This window comes from Anolis carolinensis, chromosome 3 (assembly GCF_035594765.1).
Source record: "Anolis carolinensis isolate JA03-04 chromosome 3, rAnoCar3.1.pri, whole genome shotgun sequence".
Lineage (NCBI taxonomy): Eukaryota > Metazoa > Chordata > Lepidosauria > Squamata > Dactyloidae > Anolis > Anolis carolinensis.
The window spans coordinates 251,017,680-251,036,149 of NC_085843.1; the positions used below are offsets into that span (position 1 = coordinate 251,017,680).

The 18,470-nt window shown below is 41.0% G+C and overlaps 1 protein-coding gene across 12 annotated transcripts in view; it reads right to left on the reverse strand.

The window, feature by feature from the left end:
• Nucleotides 1-18,470, reverse strand: part of dock10 (dedicator of cytokinesis 10) — a 210,030-nt gene that overhangs the window by 89,797 nt on the left and 101,763 nt on the right. For 10 of the 12 annotated variants that reach the window (XM_062976587.1, XM_062976590.1, XM_062976585.1 and 7 more), the window contains exons 2-6: nt 13,469-13,588; nt 11,696-11,785; nt 6,516-6,598; nt 3,812-3,884; nt 3,436-3,558 (exon numbers count right to left, since the gene is read on the reverse strand). In XM_062976587.1, the coding sequence (XP_062832657.1) occupies nt 3,436-3,558; nt 3,812-3,884; nt 6,516-6,598; nt 11,696-11,785; nt 13,469-13,588 (489 nt within the window). The remainder of the gene's footprint in view (nt 1-3,435; nt 3,559-3,811; nt 3,885-6,515; nt 6,599-11,695; nt 11,786-13,468; nt 13,589-18,470) is intronic. The other 2 variants (XM_062976588.1, XM_062976584.1) reach the window with 1 other exon arrangement.

An 18,470-nucleotide genomic window follows, 5' to 3' on the forward strand; every position in this document is an offset into this window, starting at 1 on the left:
CACCATTTGGGAAAAAGAACTACTGGCCATAAAGGCAGCCTTTGAAACTTGGAGACATTGGCTAGAAGGGGCCAAATTCCCCATTGAAGTCCACACTGATCATCGTAATCTAGAACATCTAAGAACTGCCCGCAAACTAAATCAGAGGCAGCAACGTTGGGCTTTATTCTTTGAACGTTTCAACTTCCAGATCCATTATGTGACCCCAGCTCAAACCAAGCAAGCAGACGCCCTGTCACGTAAACCGGAATACGCTGCAGGACGCAAGGAGACCTTTGAATCCCAACTGCTACAACCTGAGAACTTTGCCACGCTCACAGCGGGGAACACCAAATCCAGTCCCATTGGTTCAACTTCCCCTACTCCAGGACCCATCTGTGCTCAAGAAATCAGGGCTAGTCAGCAAGCAGATGCCTGGGCGCAGGACCAACTTCGCCAAGGTCTGCATTTTCCCTTTTCGCTTAAAGATGGGCTGCTCTGCTATAGAAACCATGTTTATATCCCACCCGGACCGGGCAGGGAAAAAGCGCTTCGTCTGTGTCATGACTGCAAACCAGCAGGACACTTCGGACTATTTAAAACCATGCATTTGATCCTAAGAGATTTTTGGTGGCCCAAGATCCGCAAGGATGTGGAAAAATATGTCAACACCTGCCCAGTATGCCAGCGCTCCAAGATACGAAGGGAGAAGCCCTCAGGGCTTTTGCACCCCCTTCCTACCCCATCTCGCCCATGGGAAATAATTTCCGCGGATTTCATCACTGACCTACCACCTTCCTGTGGATTCACCACGATCTTAGTGGTGGTGGACCTATTCACCAAGTTAGCCCATTTCATTCCCTGCGAAGGCCTCCCCACGGCCAAAGAAACTGCGGATCTATTTCTTCAGCATGTTTTCAGACTACATGGATTGCCCAAGAGTTTAGTCACAGACCGTGGATCTCAATTCACCTCTCGTTTTTGGAAGGCACTACAAAAACTACTGGGCATAGACTCTCGCTTATCTTCAGCTCATCATCCCCAAACAGATGGGCAAACGGAGCGCACCAATGCCACTTTGGAGCAGTATCTTCGCTGTTATGTAAACTACCAACAGGACAATTGGGCTTCTCTGTTACCACTGTCTGAGTTTGCCTACAATAATGGAGTTCAAGCTTCTACAAAAGAAACGCCGTTCTTTGCAAACTACGGTTTCCATCCACGTTTCTTTCCCCCTGTCATTGAAACTTCGGAAGTTCCCGCAGCAGAGGATTGGCTGCAGGAACTCACAGCGGTGCAACAACTTTTGCTCCAGCAACTGGACCAAGCCAAGGAGGACTATAAACGCCACGCTGACAAACACCGCCAGCCGGGCCCCGAAATCAAGGTAGGAGATCGGGTTTTTCTGTCCACTCGCTTTCTGCCCTCCCACCGCCCATGCCGGAAGTTAGATGCCCGTTTCATTGGCCCCTATCCAGTGGTGGCGCAATTAAACCCCGTGACTTTCAAACTCCAACTTCCGCGTTCAATGCGCATTCACCCAGTGTTTCACCGTTCCCTGCTCCTTCCGGCGGATGGTGTGCGTCCTGATACAGACCAACCGGCCCCCCCTCCTGTTTTGATGAATGGGGAGGAGGAGTTCGAGGTTGAGGACATTTTGGATTCTCGCTTTCATCGCCGCCGCCTACAATATCTCATTGACTGGGTGGGTTTTGGGCCTGAGGAACGCTCTTGGGAAGACGCCTCCACAGTCCATGCTCCTGATCTAACCCGTCGCTTCCATCTGACCTATCCCACCAAACCGCGACCTCGCGCCTCGGGGAGAGGACCCCAGTTTGGGAGGGGCCCTGAGGAGGGGGATAGTGTGATGAACCATGGGCCTTGTAGTCCTGCTCAGGACATTGTAATCCCTGATGAAGATGAAAACTTGGGTTTTTTACCTTCCCAGTCTGAACTGGATTCCTCTCAGCCAGATCCTTCCCAGGCAGATCTGGAAACCTTGCACCTGCAAGAAAGTTGTGCCCCAGAAGTATGTCAAACAACCCCAGAGCCTACTTCTCCCGTGTTCTTGCGCCGGGAGTTTTGTAAACAACAGAGAAGTTTGGATTCAGCTTCGCGCAGGAGTGCGAGGATAGCAGCTAAGAATGTTGCCAATTAACATTGGTTCTCGTGAGAATCTTTAAGGAGTTTAACATCTGGTCTCAGAGTTTAGCTTTCGTTTCTGATTCCCAGAGAACCGCTTTGGTGAGAAAGTTGGACTCTATATAGGTGTTTTGCCCGCGTAGCAACTTCGCGGAGTCAATTCGTCAGCCTACGGAGCGAGTTGTGTCTGGACAGCGCGCTCCGATTCAAGCCTCGCTTCAGCTCAAGCCTTGCCTTGCTATCCAGCCTTCGCCTTGCTTCCCAGCCTTTGTTTACCTACGGACTTTGCCTTGTTTCCCAGGACTAATCCTTGCCTTGTTTCACGGATTTTACCAAGTTATTCCACGGACCTTGTTCTTGTTCTTAGTTACCTTGTTCCACGTTCAAGCCTTGTTTCAAGTATCAAGTTATTTCCTAGCCACGCTCAAGTTTTATGGACTAAGGACCTTGTCATCTCCCCTCACTTTGCTTGGCAAAGTGAGTGTTTCGGTTATTGGATTACAACTTTGGACCTTAATATTTCTTATTGGACATTGCTTTTTTGGACTAATTCTGACCTTTCCTGAAGGGTCTAATTCTGGACTATTTTCTATACTTGTTTTTATTAACTTTATATATTCCTTCAATAAAGATATTAGTTAGATTCTGGCCTCTGTGTATGGTTATTGGTGCCTCTGCCGCCTGGGTCGTGACAAACTCTCAGCCATTTTATGGTCCTGGATGCCAGTTTGATGTTTGCAGTATAAAGGAATAAACATACAAGCTGATATCTTTACAGTTTATCTTTTTTCCCCTATCAAAATTTGGGGACTTATTATGTAACAAACCGAAACTCTAGAAAATACACAACTCAATGGCTCTATAACCATTGAACAGGTGAATTCAGTAATTTATCTATATCCTAGAATATTTTTTTCTCGTGTCAGGAGCAACCGGAGTTGCTTCTGGAGTGAGAGAATTGGCTGTCTACAAGGATATTGCCCAGGGGACGGCCAGATGTTTTGATGTTTTGCCATCCTTATGGGAGGCTTCTCTCATGTCCCCACATGGAGCTAGAGCTGATAGAGGGAGCTCATCCGCACTCTCCACGGGTGGGATTCGAACCTGGCAGCCTTCAGGTCAGCAGCCCAACCTTCAAGTCACAAGGCTTTTATCCCCTAGGCCGCCAGAGGCTCCTGATCCTAGAAATTAAAGCGGTGTAAAGCTCCTTCAGTGGTCTAGCACAGATACATTCATAGAAAACTAAAACGAAAATTCAAACCAGAGATAGAATGGAGCAGATACATACATACACAATAGTTATTACTTCCTTACCCGAACTGTAATGCTGTTGTTTACTGTGCTATTAAAATTCCCTTTATAAAGCCAGCCAGATTTGAAAACTCCTGTCCCTCCTGCTCCACCTCCTCCTTTCGAAGATGAATGTGATGTTGTATCCTGAGTGAAAAATACTGTTAATATGAATTTGTGTTTTGGTTGAGTTGAAAAATGTCAAAAAATACTGTGTAACTGAATGCTTGTTTTCTGGAAACAAGTATCAGCTCTTGGTACCTTTTAAGTTTAGATATTTCCCTGATGCACACAAAATAACAAAGTATGTTTGTATTGATTAAATACTGGGAAGCCTATCATACAATAGTGCTAACTCAGCAATGTAAAGGGGATAGCGGTGGGAGAAAGAAATGCTTACTTCATCCTTGTCAACATCTTCATGATCAATTTCAAAGGAATGTGAAGGAAGTTTTTCTGGCCTGCATTCATTGCTAAAAAGAAAGAGATTAAAATTGATCTACTATATATATATATATATATATATATATATATATATATATATATATATATAAAATGGTGCTGCACATGGATGCAATTTGAACCTTTCATTTTCTGTAACTTTTAGATTGCTGCAATAATACAAGCATTAAGAGCATGGAAAAGTTGTGGCTTTTAAAAGATAAAGTGTCCTGAATTCTCTAGAGAGCATGGACATAGTAATATTGCCATGAGTGCTCAGTAAGAAATTCTGGAAGTAGCTGCTGTTTATCTTAACAGTAGTTAATAGGCACACAGCTAAAGGATTGGCTAGAATAGAATCTCGTTTTTCACTGGCTCAACACTGGAAGTTTGTGTGTCTTCAACCCTACCTCGTTGTCTTCCCAACATAAGATAAGGGACAAGGAAGAAAGCAGGCTGGGACTGTTCAGGCATAGAAAGATTTGTAAAAAAAATCTTTTCCAATCTTGGGACTGTATAAGAAATTAAACTTTGGATGTATGCTGAAGTGTATATTTAGATTGAACATTCCTTATCTGAAATGCTAAGGACCAGAAGTGTTTTGGATTTTGGAATACCTGTATTTGTATTTATATAATTAAATGTGCTGGAGATGGAACCCAAGCCTAAACAGAAAATGCATTAATACAGTATTTCATAAATACCTTGTACACATAGTCCAGTGGTTCCCAACATTTTTTTTGACCATGGACCACTTGACCAGGGACCACTCTCCAACATTAGGACCAAAAGGATTCTGAATCAGTGTTTGGTCATCTTTAGATTTGGTTTGGTTATTTGGGGTGCTAATTCTGAAAATTGCATTGGATACACCACATTAGCTCTAGTTTCTGATACAGAACATATGCCATCCATTGTCGTCATCTGCTCGCCCACATAAAACCATATTTAATAATCTAAAGCTGATGTGGTCCATCCAATGCAATTTTCTGAATCAGCACCTCAAATAACCCCAGGAACAGGCCTAAAAATGAAGACATCAAGGCACCTCCACTTCCAGGTGCCACATGGAACAGCTTGGCTCAGACAGTAAATTAACTAGACAGTAAATCCTCTGAATTCAAGATGACTTAACTCTGAATAAACATGTTTAGAGTTGATCTAACTGGTACAGGCATAACCTATATCATGGTATGCTGTGAATGGGGTATAGAGATCACAAAAGGCAGGATATAAATTAAACAAACAAGATCATGATGAAGCTATACAAAGTTTATAATATCGATAAAGCCGATACTTTTTATATTGCAGTGGTAAGACCTGCCTCTCACTAGAGTATGCCACAAATATTCCAGTTGTTCAAAACACCTCTTCTTTGCTAAAACTTGTTCTGGCTGTATGTGTCCTTTAAAATACAGTTTTTTTCCAGCTGTTAGAAACTAAAATTTGTGGAGGATCTACACTGGTGACTAACCACATATTAGGAACTAAGACTTCCCTGACTTAGTACTTCCCCATTTATAGGGCAAAAGAATTGGGGATTGGGGCATAATGGATACCTTTTAGTCAGGAAATGACCAACACTGTTTGGCCATTTCTTCATAGAACTATTTTCAGCAAAGTTCCTACTATCTATTGATAAATGCTGTTGACTCCTCTACCAATCTATACATCCTCTGTGATTATGTGAAACAATTTACCAGCACAACATGCCTCAAGGGGAGGAAACAATTGAATCTTGCCAGGTCAGTACTTCAAGGCTGCAGTCATGCCAGCAATACTAACATCACCACCCAGTGTCATCTCATGTGGCTCACAGTAAACAAATTCAAAACCAAGGTGCTGATTTATGCCAAAAAAGGAAAGCATTCCTGGCCAGTTGGATCGGCCCCATTCACACATGCTAAAAAAGGAGTTTGCTGTAAAGGTAGTACTTTCTCCTTCTGGGTCATTTATTTATTTATTTTAAAATTATGTTTTGCATTGTGGCATCTCTGATGGTAACATCTCAAGGGTGGGAAGATTATCACAATGGTTTACTATCTATAAGATATTAAAAGATATGGTTTAGTGTTTAAAGGTGTGGTGTATAGAAACATTTACCATTATATTTTATTAAGTAAAGGAAAAATTACACTAGATGCATTTTATTTCAGTTGGTACCTAGTATCTATATAATATGTTAATAGTGAAAACACAGATATAAGCCACCTAATGTGGGGAAATGGCAGGGGTTTTCCCCTAAAGTGCTAAGGATTGGCACTCTATATGTACACAATGAGCACAACTGTTTTTTCTACCTTTCTTGCTGAACACCAGTAGCCACTATCTCACCATCCCACAGCTCATCAATTTGAGCAGCAATGACCTGAAGAATGAAAGTTAGATCCAGACTGTCCATGTTACTTGTTTTCAGGTTTATCTGCATTAACACAATGTGATTCAGTTCACCAATGATGAATAAGAACTCCTATTGGAGAATAATTCAAGTCATAGGAGTTCCTTAAAGATGAAAGGAATGAGAACTACTGTGTGAAAATACTTTACATACAGTGTCCACAGTTAACTTACTGGATGTTGGGGAAAGCTGCACATTCTTAATTTAACTGCAGACAACCAAATATAGTGTTTTAAAAAACACTAAGAAAAATACAGTTACTTACCGTGGTAAATGTCTAAAATCTGCTGAGTATTGTTCATATTTGTAGTTTACAATGTGCCATTGGGAACTGTAATATTTACATGCCTATAATCAAAGAAAAATGAACATGTGCAGTTTAGTTAAATTCAGTAGGCAGTTCAACAGCAACAAAAAATCCCTTTTAGTGATGTATTCCTTGTGCTTCACCACAAATACCTATAATTAATTAAAGGTAAAGTATTTCCCCTGACGTTAAGTCCAGTCATATCTGAATCATAGAATCATAGAATAGTAGAGTTGGAAGAGACCTCATGGGCCATCTAGTCCAACCCCCTGCCAAGAAGCAGGAAATCGCATTCAAAGCACCCCCGACAGATGGCCATCCAGCCTCTGTTTAAAAGCCTCCAAAGAAGGAGCCTCCACCACAGTCTGGGGGAGAGAGTTCCACTGCCGAACAGCCCTCCCAGTGAGGAAGTTCTTCCTGATGTTCATGTGGAATCTCCTTTCCTGTAGTTTGAAGCCATTGTTCCGTCTCCTAGTCTGCAGGGCAGCAGAAAACAAGCTTGCTCCCTCCTCCCTATGGCTTCCCCTCACATATTTGTATATGGCTATCATGTCTCCTCTCAGCCTTCTCTTCTGCAGGCTAAACATGCCCAGTTCTTTAAGCCTCTCCTCATAGGGCTTGTTCTTCAGACCTTTGATCATTTTAGTTGCCCTCCTCTGGACGCTTTCCAGCTTGTCAACATCTCCCTTCAACTGTGGTGCCCAAAATTGGACACAGTATTCCAGATGTGGTCTGACCAAGGCAGAATAGAGGGGGAGCATGACTTCCCTGGATCTAGACGCTATTCCCCTATTGATGCAGGCCAGAATCCCGTTGGCTTTCTTAGCAGCCGCATCACATTGTTGGCTCATCTTTAACTTGTTGTCCACAAGGACTCCAAGATCTTTTTCACATGTACTGCTGTCTAGCCAGGTGTCCCCCATTTTGTATCTTTGATTTCCATTTTTTCTGCCGAAGTGAAGTATCTTGCATTTGTCCCTGTTGAACTTCATTTTGTTAGTTTCGGCCCATCTCTCTAGTCTGTCTCTGACTCTGACTCTGACTCTGGGGGTTGGTGCTCATCTCCATTTCTAAGCCGAAGAGCCGGCATTGTCCGTAGACACCTCCAAGTTCACGTGGCCAGCATGACTTCATGGAGCGCCGTTACCTTCCCGCTGGAGCGGTACCTATTGATCTACTCACATTGGCATGTTTTCGAACTGCTAGGTTGGCAGAAGCTGGGGCTAACAGCGGGCGCTCACTCCGCTCCTGGTATTTGAACCTGTGACCTTTCAGGCTGCAAGTTCAGCAGCTCAGTGCTTCAACACACTTCACCACCGGGGCTCCTTAAAATTGATTACCATCCCTGATATAATTACAGGGATCTAAATTATTGACTGTTTTGTCTTTCCATTAAAAGTGAACAATTAATGTAGTTTTATGTGAACATTTTCCACAGTATTTTCACCCTATCTGAGCATACCAAAGTGTTCTGGAAGGCTTCACAGGACAGAAAGATGCATGGCAATTTTGGACATGTGAATATTGGGTGAAACTTGCGCAGACATCTGACTGATATGTTACTCTTCCTGCTGATTGTCAGAAAACCAATTTTTCAAGAATGAAATTTTTCAACAAGGAGTGAGATCCTTTTTAATATTCCTAAAAGATGAACCACTGACCCTCACACCCATTGGAGATAACTACTATACATTTTCTGTGTTGAGAAATGGAAGGGGGCAGTGAGTATATGAGTATCTGCATGGGCATTAGATGTGCCTTAGTTGCTCATCACCTCAGTCTTATTATGCGGAGGAATCCACAGAGCAGTTATTTTATTTATTTGATGTGTGTGTGTGTGTATGTGCATGCTCATTACAGATCCTTTCCATTGTTGAGAAATTTAGAATATCTGTGTCACACAGTCTGCAAGCTATTTGAATGAAATATTGTATTTCATCGCATAAGAGTAGCCATCACATAATAGTTGCACCTCCCCCTTTTGGGGAAGGCAAAATCAATATTTTGCTCTTCCCTGCATAATAGTCACACCCTCCCTTCTCTCTCTCCAAAAGTGGTGGTAGTGGTGGGGAGATTGAGTGAAGTGTGACTGTTATGTAGTGAAATAAGCTATGTATTTGGCTAAAAGCCATTACAATGTATTAAACCAACTCCTGCCAGTATGATTAAACTATATAGCAGAAATTAATGATTGCACAGGATATTAAAAGTAGAACTACAGCTTCAATAGCTGAGCTAGTTGTAGTAATATGATTTATATCTTGCTTTTCCAGCTCACATGGCTCTTTGTACTCTGTCTTTGCAATAAGAACATAGAAAGAGAATTCATTCTATGATGGTAATTAGGAAATAGTATTAAAAATGAACTGCACATATTGTTTTTCAATCTCTGCTTAAGCCAATAATCTCATTGGCCCATTTTTTAAAAATGAAAAATGGTGTCTGTGTTAAAAAGAAATCACATAGTCCAAAAAAAAAACCCCCTTAAAATATGGAATATGTTTCTCAGGTGATGTTGGGACTTCATCTGGGTAGAAAAAAAATTGCTATTTTTGTTTTGGGGGGGGGGGTCATGGGTGGATGATAAAGGGTAGTTCCCTAAGGCTTCCTGGAAGGGCAATACAGAATTGTAAACTCTATTTCCCCAATGCTGTTTTCTTGACATGGAGAGTGACAATCATGAAGTGAAGGACCCCCCCCCCCCCAAATATTTGGAGACTATCCATATAATTTTGATCTCAGAAATGAAACTCAAGGCTAAGAATCATGTTGAGAATTTCCATGCATACAAAATAGTCCCAACTTTGGATTATCACTTTCCATCTAGGGGCAACCAGAAAATAGAGGACACATCTGCACTCACTGCTTACATAGTTCAGTTTCAAACCAGCATTGAAGAAAGTGGTTTTTCTGTGCAGATGTTTACATAGGAAATCCTGGAACTAGTCTGAAGTCCAGATGGTGATTACACAAACCACAGAGCACTAATGCACATTAAGAGATTTCTCATACGTGCTTTCATGAGCATTTGTTGTCTAGCCAACGCAGTTCAAAGGTGCTGCTTTTGAATGTGAATTTTGGGCCCTTTATTACTTATCATACAAATATTCTCATTCAGAAATTTTTAAGTATTTACTTAAAGCCTCAGCAGAAGAAAGCTGGGTGCTACCAATACTTTATGTTGAAGTCTTCTTTTCCTTACTATATGTAGCTTTGGAAATGGAAAGAGGAGCATGTGCTTTACTACTTAAGGTTTAAAAAAAAAACAATTTAAAGCATTTATCCTGACATAGTTCCATTAACCAGATTCCCACTGAAATCATAATTCCAGGTCTCTGCATTTGCCATTGTGCTGTGGCTTTCACACTTCTTTTGGCTCCATGGAAGGCTTGAGTTACATCTTGCCAGTTTGCAACAATTTCCAGCTACAAATATGTCATGTTCCACTCTGAAAACTCATTTTCCTTCCAATTAAAGCACTAAAACCAGTGCTGGCTTTGCTACTGTGTTGACTCTTATGTTTCAAAATACTCTGCCCCCTATTTGTCTTAAGTTCACAGCTGGAAACAGATACTTTGTCAAAGTGAGCCTTTGCTAAGTCAGGAAAATAACTATCCAAAAGCTTCCACAGTTATACAAAAGCACTATATGTGAACACTTTTTTGTTCCAATATAATTGGACAGTGTGTGTGTGTGTGTGTGTGTGTGTGTGCCTTTGAACTGTCTGTTGTTGACTTATAGTAACCCTATGAATTTCAGAGGGTGTTTTAGGGAGAGGAATAGTCAGAGGTGGCCTTGCCATTTCATTACTCTGAAATATAGCCTACAGCACCTAGTATTCTTTGGGGGTCTTCCATCCAAGTACAGTAGAGTCTCACTTATCCAAGCCTTGCTTATCCAAGCTTCTGGATTATCCAAGCCATTTTTGTAGGCAATGTTTTCAATATATCGTGATATTTTGGTGCTAAATTCGTAAAAACAGTAATTACAACATAACATTACTGCGTATTGAACTACCTTTTCTGTCAAATTTGTTGTATAACATCATGCTTTGGTGCTTAATTTGTAAAATCATAATCTAATTTGATGTTTAATAGGCTTTTCCTTAATCCCTCCTTATTATCCAAGATATTTGCTTATCCAAGCTTCTGCTGGCTCGTTTAGCTTGGATAAGTGAGAGTCTACTGTACTAATAGTACTGATCCTGTTTAGCTTCTAACATCAGAAGGAGTTGGAACCTTTAGGATATTTAGACCATTAGCAATATATATACATGGAAGTTAATGCAATGCCCGTGTATAGCCTTTTTTTGAGTAGCAATGAAGGGCCCTTCCATTCAGCCATATAACACAGAATAGTAGGCTGATAACACACAATATCTGCTTTGAACTGGGTTATCTGAGCCCACACTGCCATATAATCCAGTTCAATGTAGATTTTATACAGCTGTATGGAAGGGGCCGGAGGCTCCCTCACTCTTTCTGCAGCAACCAAACCCCTCCCAACCTCCCAGCCAATAAAGCTTCCTCCACTGCCATTCATGTCTGGAGAAGAAGGGAATTGTAGGAAATTGCCAAAGTACTTGGCTATATCCCAATAGCCAGCCACAAAATCATTACGTCAGTCACTGAGACTTCTAGAGTGATTACATCAGACCTAGTGGATGAAAGAATTGCTTAATCTCAGGTAATGCACAAAGAATCAAATGCTTCTACCACAATCTGCAAGTCCTCCAGACAAAAAAGGTCAGGGGGAGAACTTCTGCAACACTGCAGTAAGTTCAGGAGGTAATAAATGGTTCACTGTAGTGTGTGAAATGACTACGCTGAGACATGCAGGATTGCAGGCTAAAGTGTTTTTCATGGATTCATTGTTCAAGGCATAAGAAATCTTTTGACACTGTGCAATGTGTTAAATATCCATCCCAACATAGCTAAAGTGCCATTGTTATTGCTATTTGTTGTCATCACAATCAACATTAATGATCAGGCACCTTGTTTCTTTTCAAACATACAAAATGTCATTGTTTATATAAGCTACAACACTGCTTAGGCTTTTTTTAAAAACAAAAGAAATAAAATTTCAACTGCAACACTTCAAACATTAGAGATAAAGTAAGTCAAACAATGTCAATTTACCTCCTTAACAAATAAGTGTTCTGCTTTTTGTTCTGCATTTTCAGAAACTGATGAGTAAAGTGTTCTTATTTCCCAAGGAACTGTGGCTATCTGAGGGGAAAAAGTATGCCAGAATGAAAACTGAAGCAAGGAATATGTTTACAAATAAGCACATAAAATGGTAAAGACATGTATGTCCCAATCATGTCATTGGGACAACCCGATAACTGTCGGATCAAGAATTATCTTGAGTGAAAGAATAAGCTTCACAGATCAATGGTCATCAGAACTTTCATGTTACTTCTATGTCAGTGGTTCCTAACCTTTTGTCCTCCAGGTGTTTTGGACTTCAGCTCCCACAAATCCTAACAGTTGGCAAGTTGGCTGGGATTTATGGGAGTTGAAGTCCAAAACAACTGGAAAACCAAAGGTTGGGAACCACTGTTCTATGGGCAACACTGTGCTGAACATTACTGTCACTGCTATTAAAATACAGGTTGAGTATCCCTTATCCAAAAATCCAAAATCCAAACTATTCAAAAATCTAAAATTGCATGGAAAAATATGCCTAAAAACATTTGTTTGTATCACATAGAGTCAGGATATATAGACGAGGATGGAGTGCACTTTTGGGTCACTTAAACTATTTAACCCTATTATTATTGCCCACTCTGAGGCATTTTTGGTTCTTCAGTGCTAAGTGTTGCTGTAGTTCTAATACATGCAATACTGAAATTTTTCTGTGGTAGGAGAAGGAAGTGGTTACTACAAATTAGAGGGCCAGAGGCCAGGTGCAAAATATCTAGCAAACCTGTAACATTACAATGAGAAGAAAACAAACAAATGCTGATCTACCACACAAGAGACTGGAAACAATAATTCTTCAAATGACTTTGCCAAGTAATCTACTAAAACAATAGGGGAAATAGTATTGGCTACAGATATTAGAGGACCAAGGATTGAAAAATCTTTGCTCTGGTTTGTATTCCTTTTTAGCTAGATGAACAAATATGAGTTTAAAAGGAACTCATATCACAACTTTTATAAAGAACTGGGATATGAAGCTCGTAAGTTAAAATGAACTTCCCTTCTGAGAATTAGGTGTGCTCATACCACTAGCTACAGACGTTCTTGCCGCAACCTTTTTTTTAAACAAAAAAGCTTCCTGTTCTGTCATTTCAATTTGTTTAAAAACTGCTGTAATAAAACAGCTTGAAATAGCTTCATCACAGAATCTCAAATGTTTTATAACAATGCACACTTTAACTGGAAAGTGTTCTCCAAAAGGTTGTAGAAATACAACCTGCAGCACAGACAGTACATATCATAGCCCCAAACTTGAAGGTGATGGGGCTTCCTACCATAGGATGTGTATATGGAAACCATAACTTTGGGTATTGGTAAAAAAAAAAAACAGCAATAAAGTCCATCAAGAGAGGCGTCCCTTGACGAAGAAGCTTTCTGACAAAAAAACTGGCTGCATCAGTGTTTGATACATTGTAAGACGTAGGTTAGAATCCTGTTGGACTACATTGGCATAACCATGTCAGCCCAACGGGCAGGAAATAAAGTCTGAAGGCACAATGGTCATGAAGAACAGAATTTACTGGAGAAATAGGCTGCTCAGAGCCAGCAGGTTCCCTCACTGTATGAGCTGGTAAAAAAGTACAACTTCTAGCATGATGTGTTAATATGAGTCTGATCAAAGAAAACTGGTGCCCTATAGCAAGGACCAACAGAGCTAACATGATTTTGCTGGAGTCTTAGCTGTAGTTGTACTAATGTAACACTTACTGAAAAGTCATCTTTGGGAAATAAGATGAGGTCTTTGAGTGGGTCATTTTCAACATCCTTCTCAATTTCTGCAATGACTGCTTCATAATCCAAAGGCTCCAAAAGTTTGGGTTTCTCCTGCTGATGAAATAAAACACAGAGAGAAAAAGACAACATGAAGTCTCAATTTCCACATTCATCCTCTGTTTCTTTTCAGAGCTAAGTCTTCATTTCTCATATGCCACACAATGGTGCTGCTGTGAGTTTTCTTACACTGCATGAAGTGGTAAAGCGCAAAACACATGAGCTACTAGAGCTGACTGGTCAAAGTGATCATTATCACCCTGAATATTTCTTGATAGTCATTCTGTTCTGTGGAACATAATTATAATATGGAGGTAATTACAACTCATTCTACACTGTCACATTAACCTACTCATTAAGCTCAGAAATTTGTCTACTATTTTTAAAAACCATAATGCAGTCCACTTTGGCACTGCATATGGGCAATTTTCTTCCAAGTGAGTTTGTTTCAGAATGGCTTCTTTTTAATTTCAGTTGTTTCCATGAGCTGTACATTGATTGCTCTCTTGTGCGTGGCTACATTTTCAATCTGTGAGATAGCAAAACACTAATCTTGTTTAACTTGGCATTTATCCTGGTCTCTCTATCAGGAGGAACTATTTGGCAGTCAACCCTACATCTCCTCCAGACAGGAGCTGGATTATGCTTTCATAATACACTATGGAAATACTATTATTGTTGAATCATGATATTAGCCATTTAAAGAAGTCTCTGAAGACACAAGGCCCTTCCACACGGCCAAGATGTGGATTAAACAGATCTGGTTTGCTTCAGAGTGCTTCCACAGAATTCACAAAGCTCCAGTGATCCAGATTTATCCAAACCTAGGGTTATTTTTTTCTTGGCTCCTTTGAGAAATGCGCTACTTGAAAAAAAAAGGGCCTTTCTACAGACAGCCGGACAATAGAGAGCAATTTAGCCTTCCGATGGAGATGTTGCCCTTTCCTTGCTGGAGGAGTCATTTACCTTCCTTCTGAGCTGATTATCCAGGTTCCCTCTGTGACTCCTGCAGCTTTGACCTTGTTCTGAATGCATCTTCCACTTTGCCCTGTTTATGCAATGATCAACTGAAGTGCATTTTGTGGTGTGATTTGGAATTTCTGGTAAGTTTTTTGAACATAGTTTTCTGCTGGATGTGGATTACAGGCCACATTGAGGGCAAACATCCTGACTTAGTGCCTGTGTAGATGGGGCCACCACTGAAGAAAAGGTCTATTTACATGTGCCTCAAGAATTCTCATTGGTAAGGATATTTAAATATAAGATCTCAAGCAATTAAAGTCTTGGACAAGTAGGATAAAAGTGTGTTGGGACAGAACATAACAAAGCCACTGTAACAACCAATGGGAATGCAGGTGAGCAACCTATCCATACATTGTTATGGACTGTTAAGTAGCAAATAAGAAGGCACAAAGGAAAAATTGGGCTGAGCTCATGATGAGATCAAAATACATTCATTCTGTAATTTAGGAAATATGAAAGGTGTTTTCTTCAATTATGAGGAAAATTAGCATTTGCATTTTATCCAAGGTTTTTATGTGTGGAGGCTACAGAGCAGGCAATATAGGTGTATACGGCAAAGACCAGTCCAAAGGGACAAAATAGTTCAGATGGAGCCTTTCCTCTAGATACATACTGAACTTATGTGGCCAGGATGCTGCATGAACATTGAGCAAAGAAGTGATATGATCTAGTCATCTTAGCCTTTGCAAAACCCAGAGATCTCTTTCTTTCTGGCTCCTCATCTTTCCTCTCAACCTAATAGTCCTGACTGTTTAAGTACATTTAATGTGCACTTAAAGGAACATTAGATATCATCACCTTCTAACAGTCTTCCTGCCATTATAGTTTATCCTGCGTCACTCTTTACACTCATTCCAGCTGAAAGCCAATGGGATTGACAGAGAATCAGAGCATTAGACGTGCTGTTGGGATTGTAGGTTGCCTGCAGTTACTGGGGCAATTATGTTCTGTGCCTCAGGGCTGCAAATGAACTCTGATTCATAGTAGGGAGAACTGGTTTTGTCTTTGCCTTGTGAAGATATTTGAACTTGCATTCTCTACACACAAAATAGCCAGCTACATCATATCTTTTGCATGAGAAATTAAGACTGAAATTTCAGGTGTGATCTAGCACAGATCTTCACATAAAGAGGAAAACATTTGGGGTAGGAAAGACCTGCATTCAAAATCCAAGCTAGAGGAAGTCTGGAATGGCTGGCATTTCATGGGTGGATTACTATGTGCTTGAAGTGTTTGGATTTCCTTCCAATGAATATTAAACATAAACTCTAGAGGAGGGTGATCATTTTTGTGGCAAATGAAAATTCTCTTTGCGCTTTTGGAGGTGGAAGAGCACCCATAAATACATCATCAGGAACATCAGCAGGGCATTCCTGAGGACATATATATATGGAAGCAAACCACATGGAATGAACAGGATGAAAAACACTTGATCACAACTAAAATAAATGCAGAAAAACATTTAGGCAGCCTGTTCCTGCATGCAACCTACAAGCTGGGAACAAATCCTAAAAAATTGACATAAACAGGACAAAATGCAATTATATTCATACATTGAAAAAAAGTATTTTGCTCATAGAGAGGTGGTACGGATAATCTAGAAAGCACTGTTGTCAAGAATTTTATACTATCTTGTTTGAGGTTTGCAAAAGGGACAAAAGGTGAAATACACAACTGATCCAACATACAGCATTTTAATGAGATCATATCACTTTCACATTGAATTGTCCTTTAGGTTTAGCTGACTTTTAAAAAATTCTAAGTTCAAAGTTCTTCTGGTTGTCCTGGGTGTGAGGTTGCTGTCTCAAAAAGCATTAGTAAAGTTGTCCGTATTATGTTACAAAGTTAACAGCAACTGGATAGAAAGCCAAGGAGAAAAAGTGCAAAGTGTACAAGAAATCTAGATTTTGGAGAGTCACTTGATTAGCTTATGCAGCAAAGTGAAATTGGTTTTACTGAAGTTATTGTAGTTTGCTTATGGGAGTCACATTTCTCACTAATACAGCACATTTGTACAAAGTCTTGTAGATTTCCCCTTTTGTTCTTATTCCTGATTTTGTGCAACTCTACTGCCAGTGCAAAATTACTTCCCACAGTTTCTTCCACCCACACACTGACTCCACTCTACCATAACCTTCACAACTTCCTGAAACACAGCTCCCTATAAAGGCAGGATTTTGAAGAGCTCTTAATGTTGAGAGGAAATGTTCAAATGGATTCAGTGAGAGAAATACTGGCTCTTCAACACAGGGATTAAGAACCCGAGAAACATAACCATATGAGGAAGCAAAGCACCTTAAATTTGTTCAGCTCAGACACTGTTTCTGTCTGCCTTTATGCACAGAGAGAAACAATTTCAAAGGGACCATCTATACTGCAGAATTAATGTCGTTTGACACCATTTTAACTGGCACGGCTCAATGCTATGGAATCCCCAAAGTTGTAGTTTGATGAAATATCAGCACTGTTAGGTAGGTAGAATTAAAGATCTTATAAAACAACATTACATGATTCCATAGCATTGAGCTATAGCAGTTGAATAGCCTTAACACACTAGAGGATGAATCCACTTTAAATCCGGGTTCTGCCTCCTGTAGAATTCTGGGGTTTGTAGTTCAGCGAAGACCAGAAGCTGTCTGGTTGAGCAGTTTAAAGGCCTCTCCCCAAACTACATTCCCCAGGATTTTGCAGGAGGTAGAAAGTGGATCCATTTTCTAGTGCAGGCATGGGCAAATGTTTTTGTCTTGGGGCCACATTGCAGACCCTGTCGAGAGGGCTGGGCCAGGAAGGAGGGGGCCAGACACACACTGGGAGAGGAGGGGCTGGGAGAGAGAGCGGGGCCAGGAAGGGGCAGGACAGGGCAGGGCCTGGGTCATCTTCAGGTTGTCCTCCCAGCATAAGGATTGGGCTGTTCACCCTATTCTTATGCCGGGAAGAAGGTGGGACACACAGCAACTGCCCCAATCCTCCCCTCTGATCCCCCTCCCCATCTTCCTCCCCCAATCCTTGCGCTGTCTTCTTGGCACTGTCTTCGCGGCAATTTAGAGTGTTCTGGAAGGCTCTCAGCCTTCTTCGAGCCCTCCTCCCAGCATTAGGATGGGGCTGTTTGTGCTGTCCTTATGCCGGGAGGAGGTCAAGACACATGGTGGCTGAGAGTGCTCCAGAGGGCTTTCAGCTGCTACGTACCTTCCACCCCCATCTTTTTGGCATAAGGATGTGTCGGGCTGCCGTATCCTTCTGTCAAGTGGACAGGGAAAACGAGATGGACCTGAGGTAAGCACCCAGAGGGCCGCATCCGGCCCTCAGGCCTTAGTTTGCCCATGCGTGGTCTAGTGTGATGAGTTCTCAAACAACATTAATGTACCTTCAGAAATACCTGGAAAATCAGTGTGCTGAAGATACTGGAAACAGGGGTCATGTAAGTAAATGACTGCATAGGATATTATTTATTTATTTATTTCCATCATTTCTATCCTGCCCTTCTCACCCGAAGGGACTCAGGGCAGCTTACAAAACTGGCAGAATATGATGCCAATACACAACAATACAAAAGAATAAAAACACAAGCAATTAAATACAGATTTAAAACAATACAAAATACTTGAGTCATTCATCCACAAAAATCTTGTACATAAACCTTAGTCCAGACCGAGTCGAAGCCAACAAAACTTATTCTCTGAACGCTTGTTCACATAGCCAGGTCTTCACTTTCTTTCTAAAACTCAAAAGGGATGGAGCCTGCCAGATGTCATTAGGGAGGGAGTTCGACAGCCGAGGAGTCACCACTGAGAAGGCCCTGTCTCTCGTCCCCAGATATCAGGTTCTGAAGTATCTCTTCCAGTAAACGTATTACAGCACACTCCCCCCCAAAAAAACAAACAAAAAACAAACCATGACCAGTGCACGATCTGTGAAA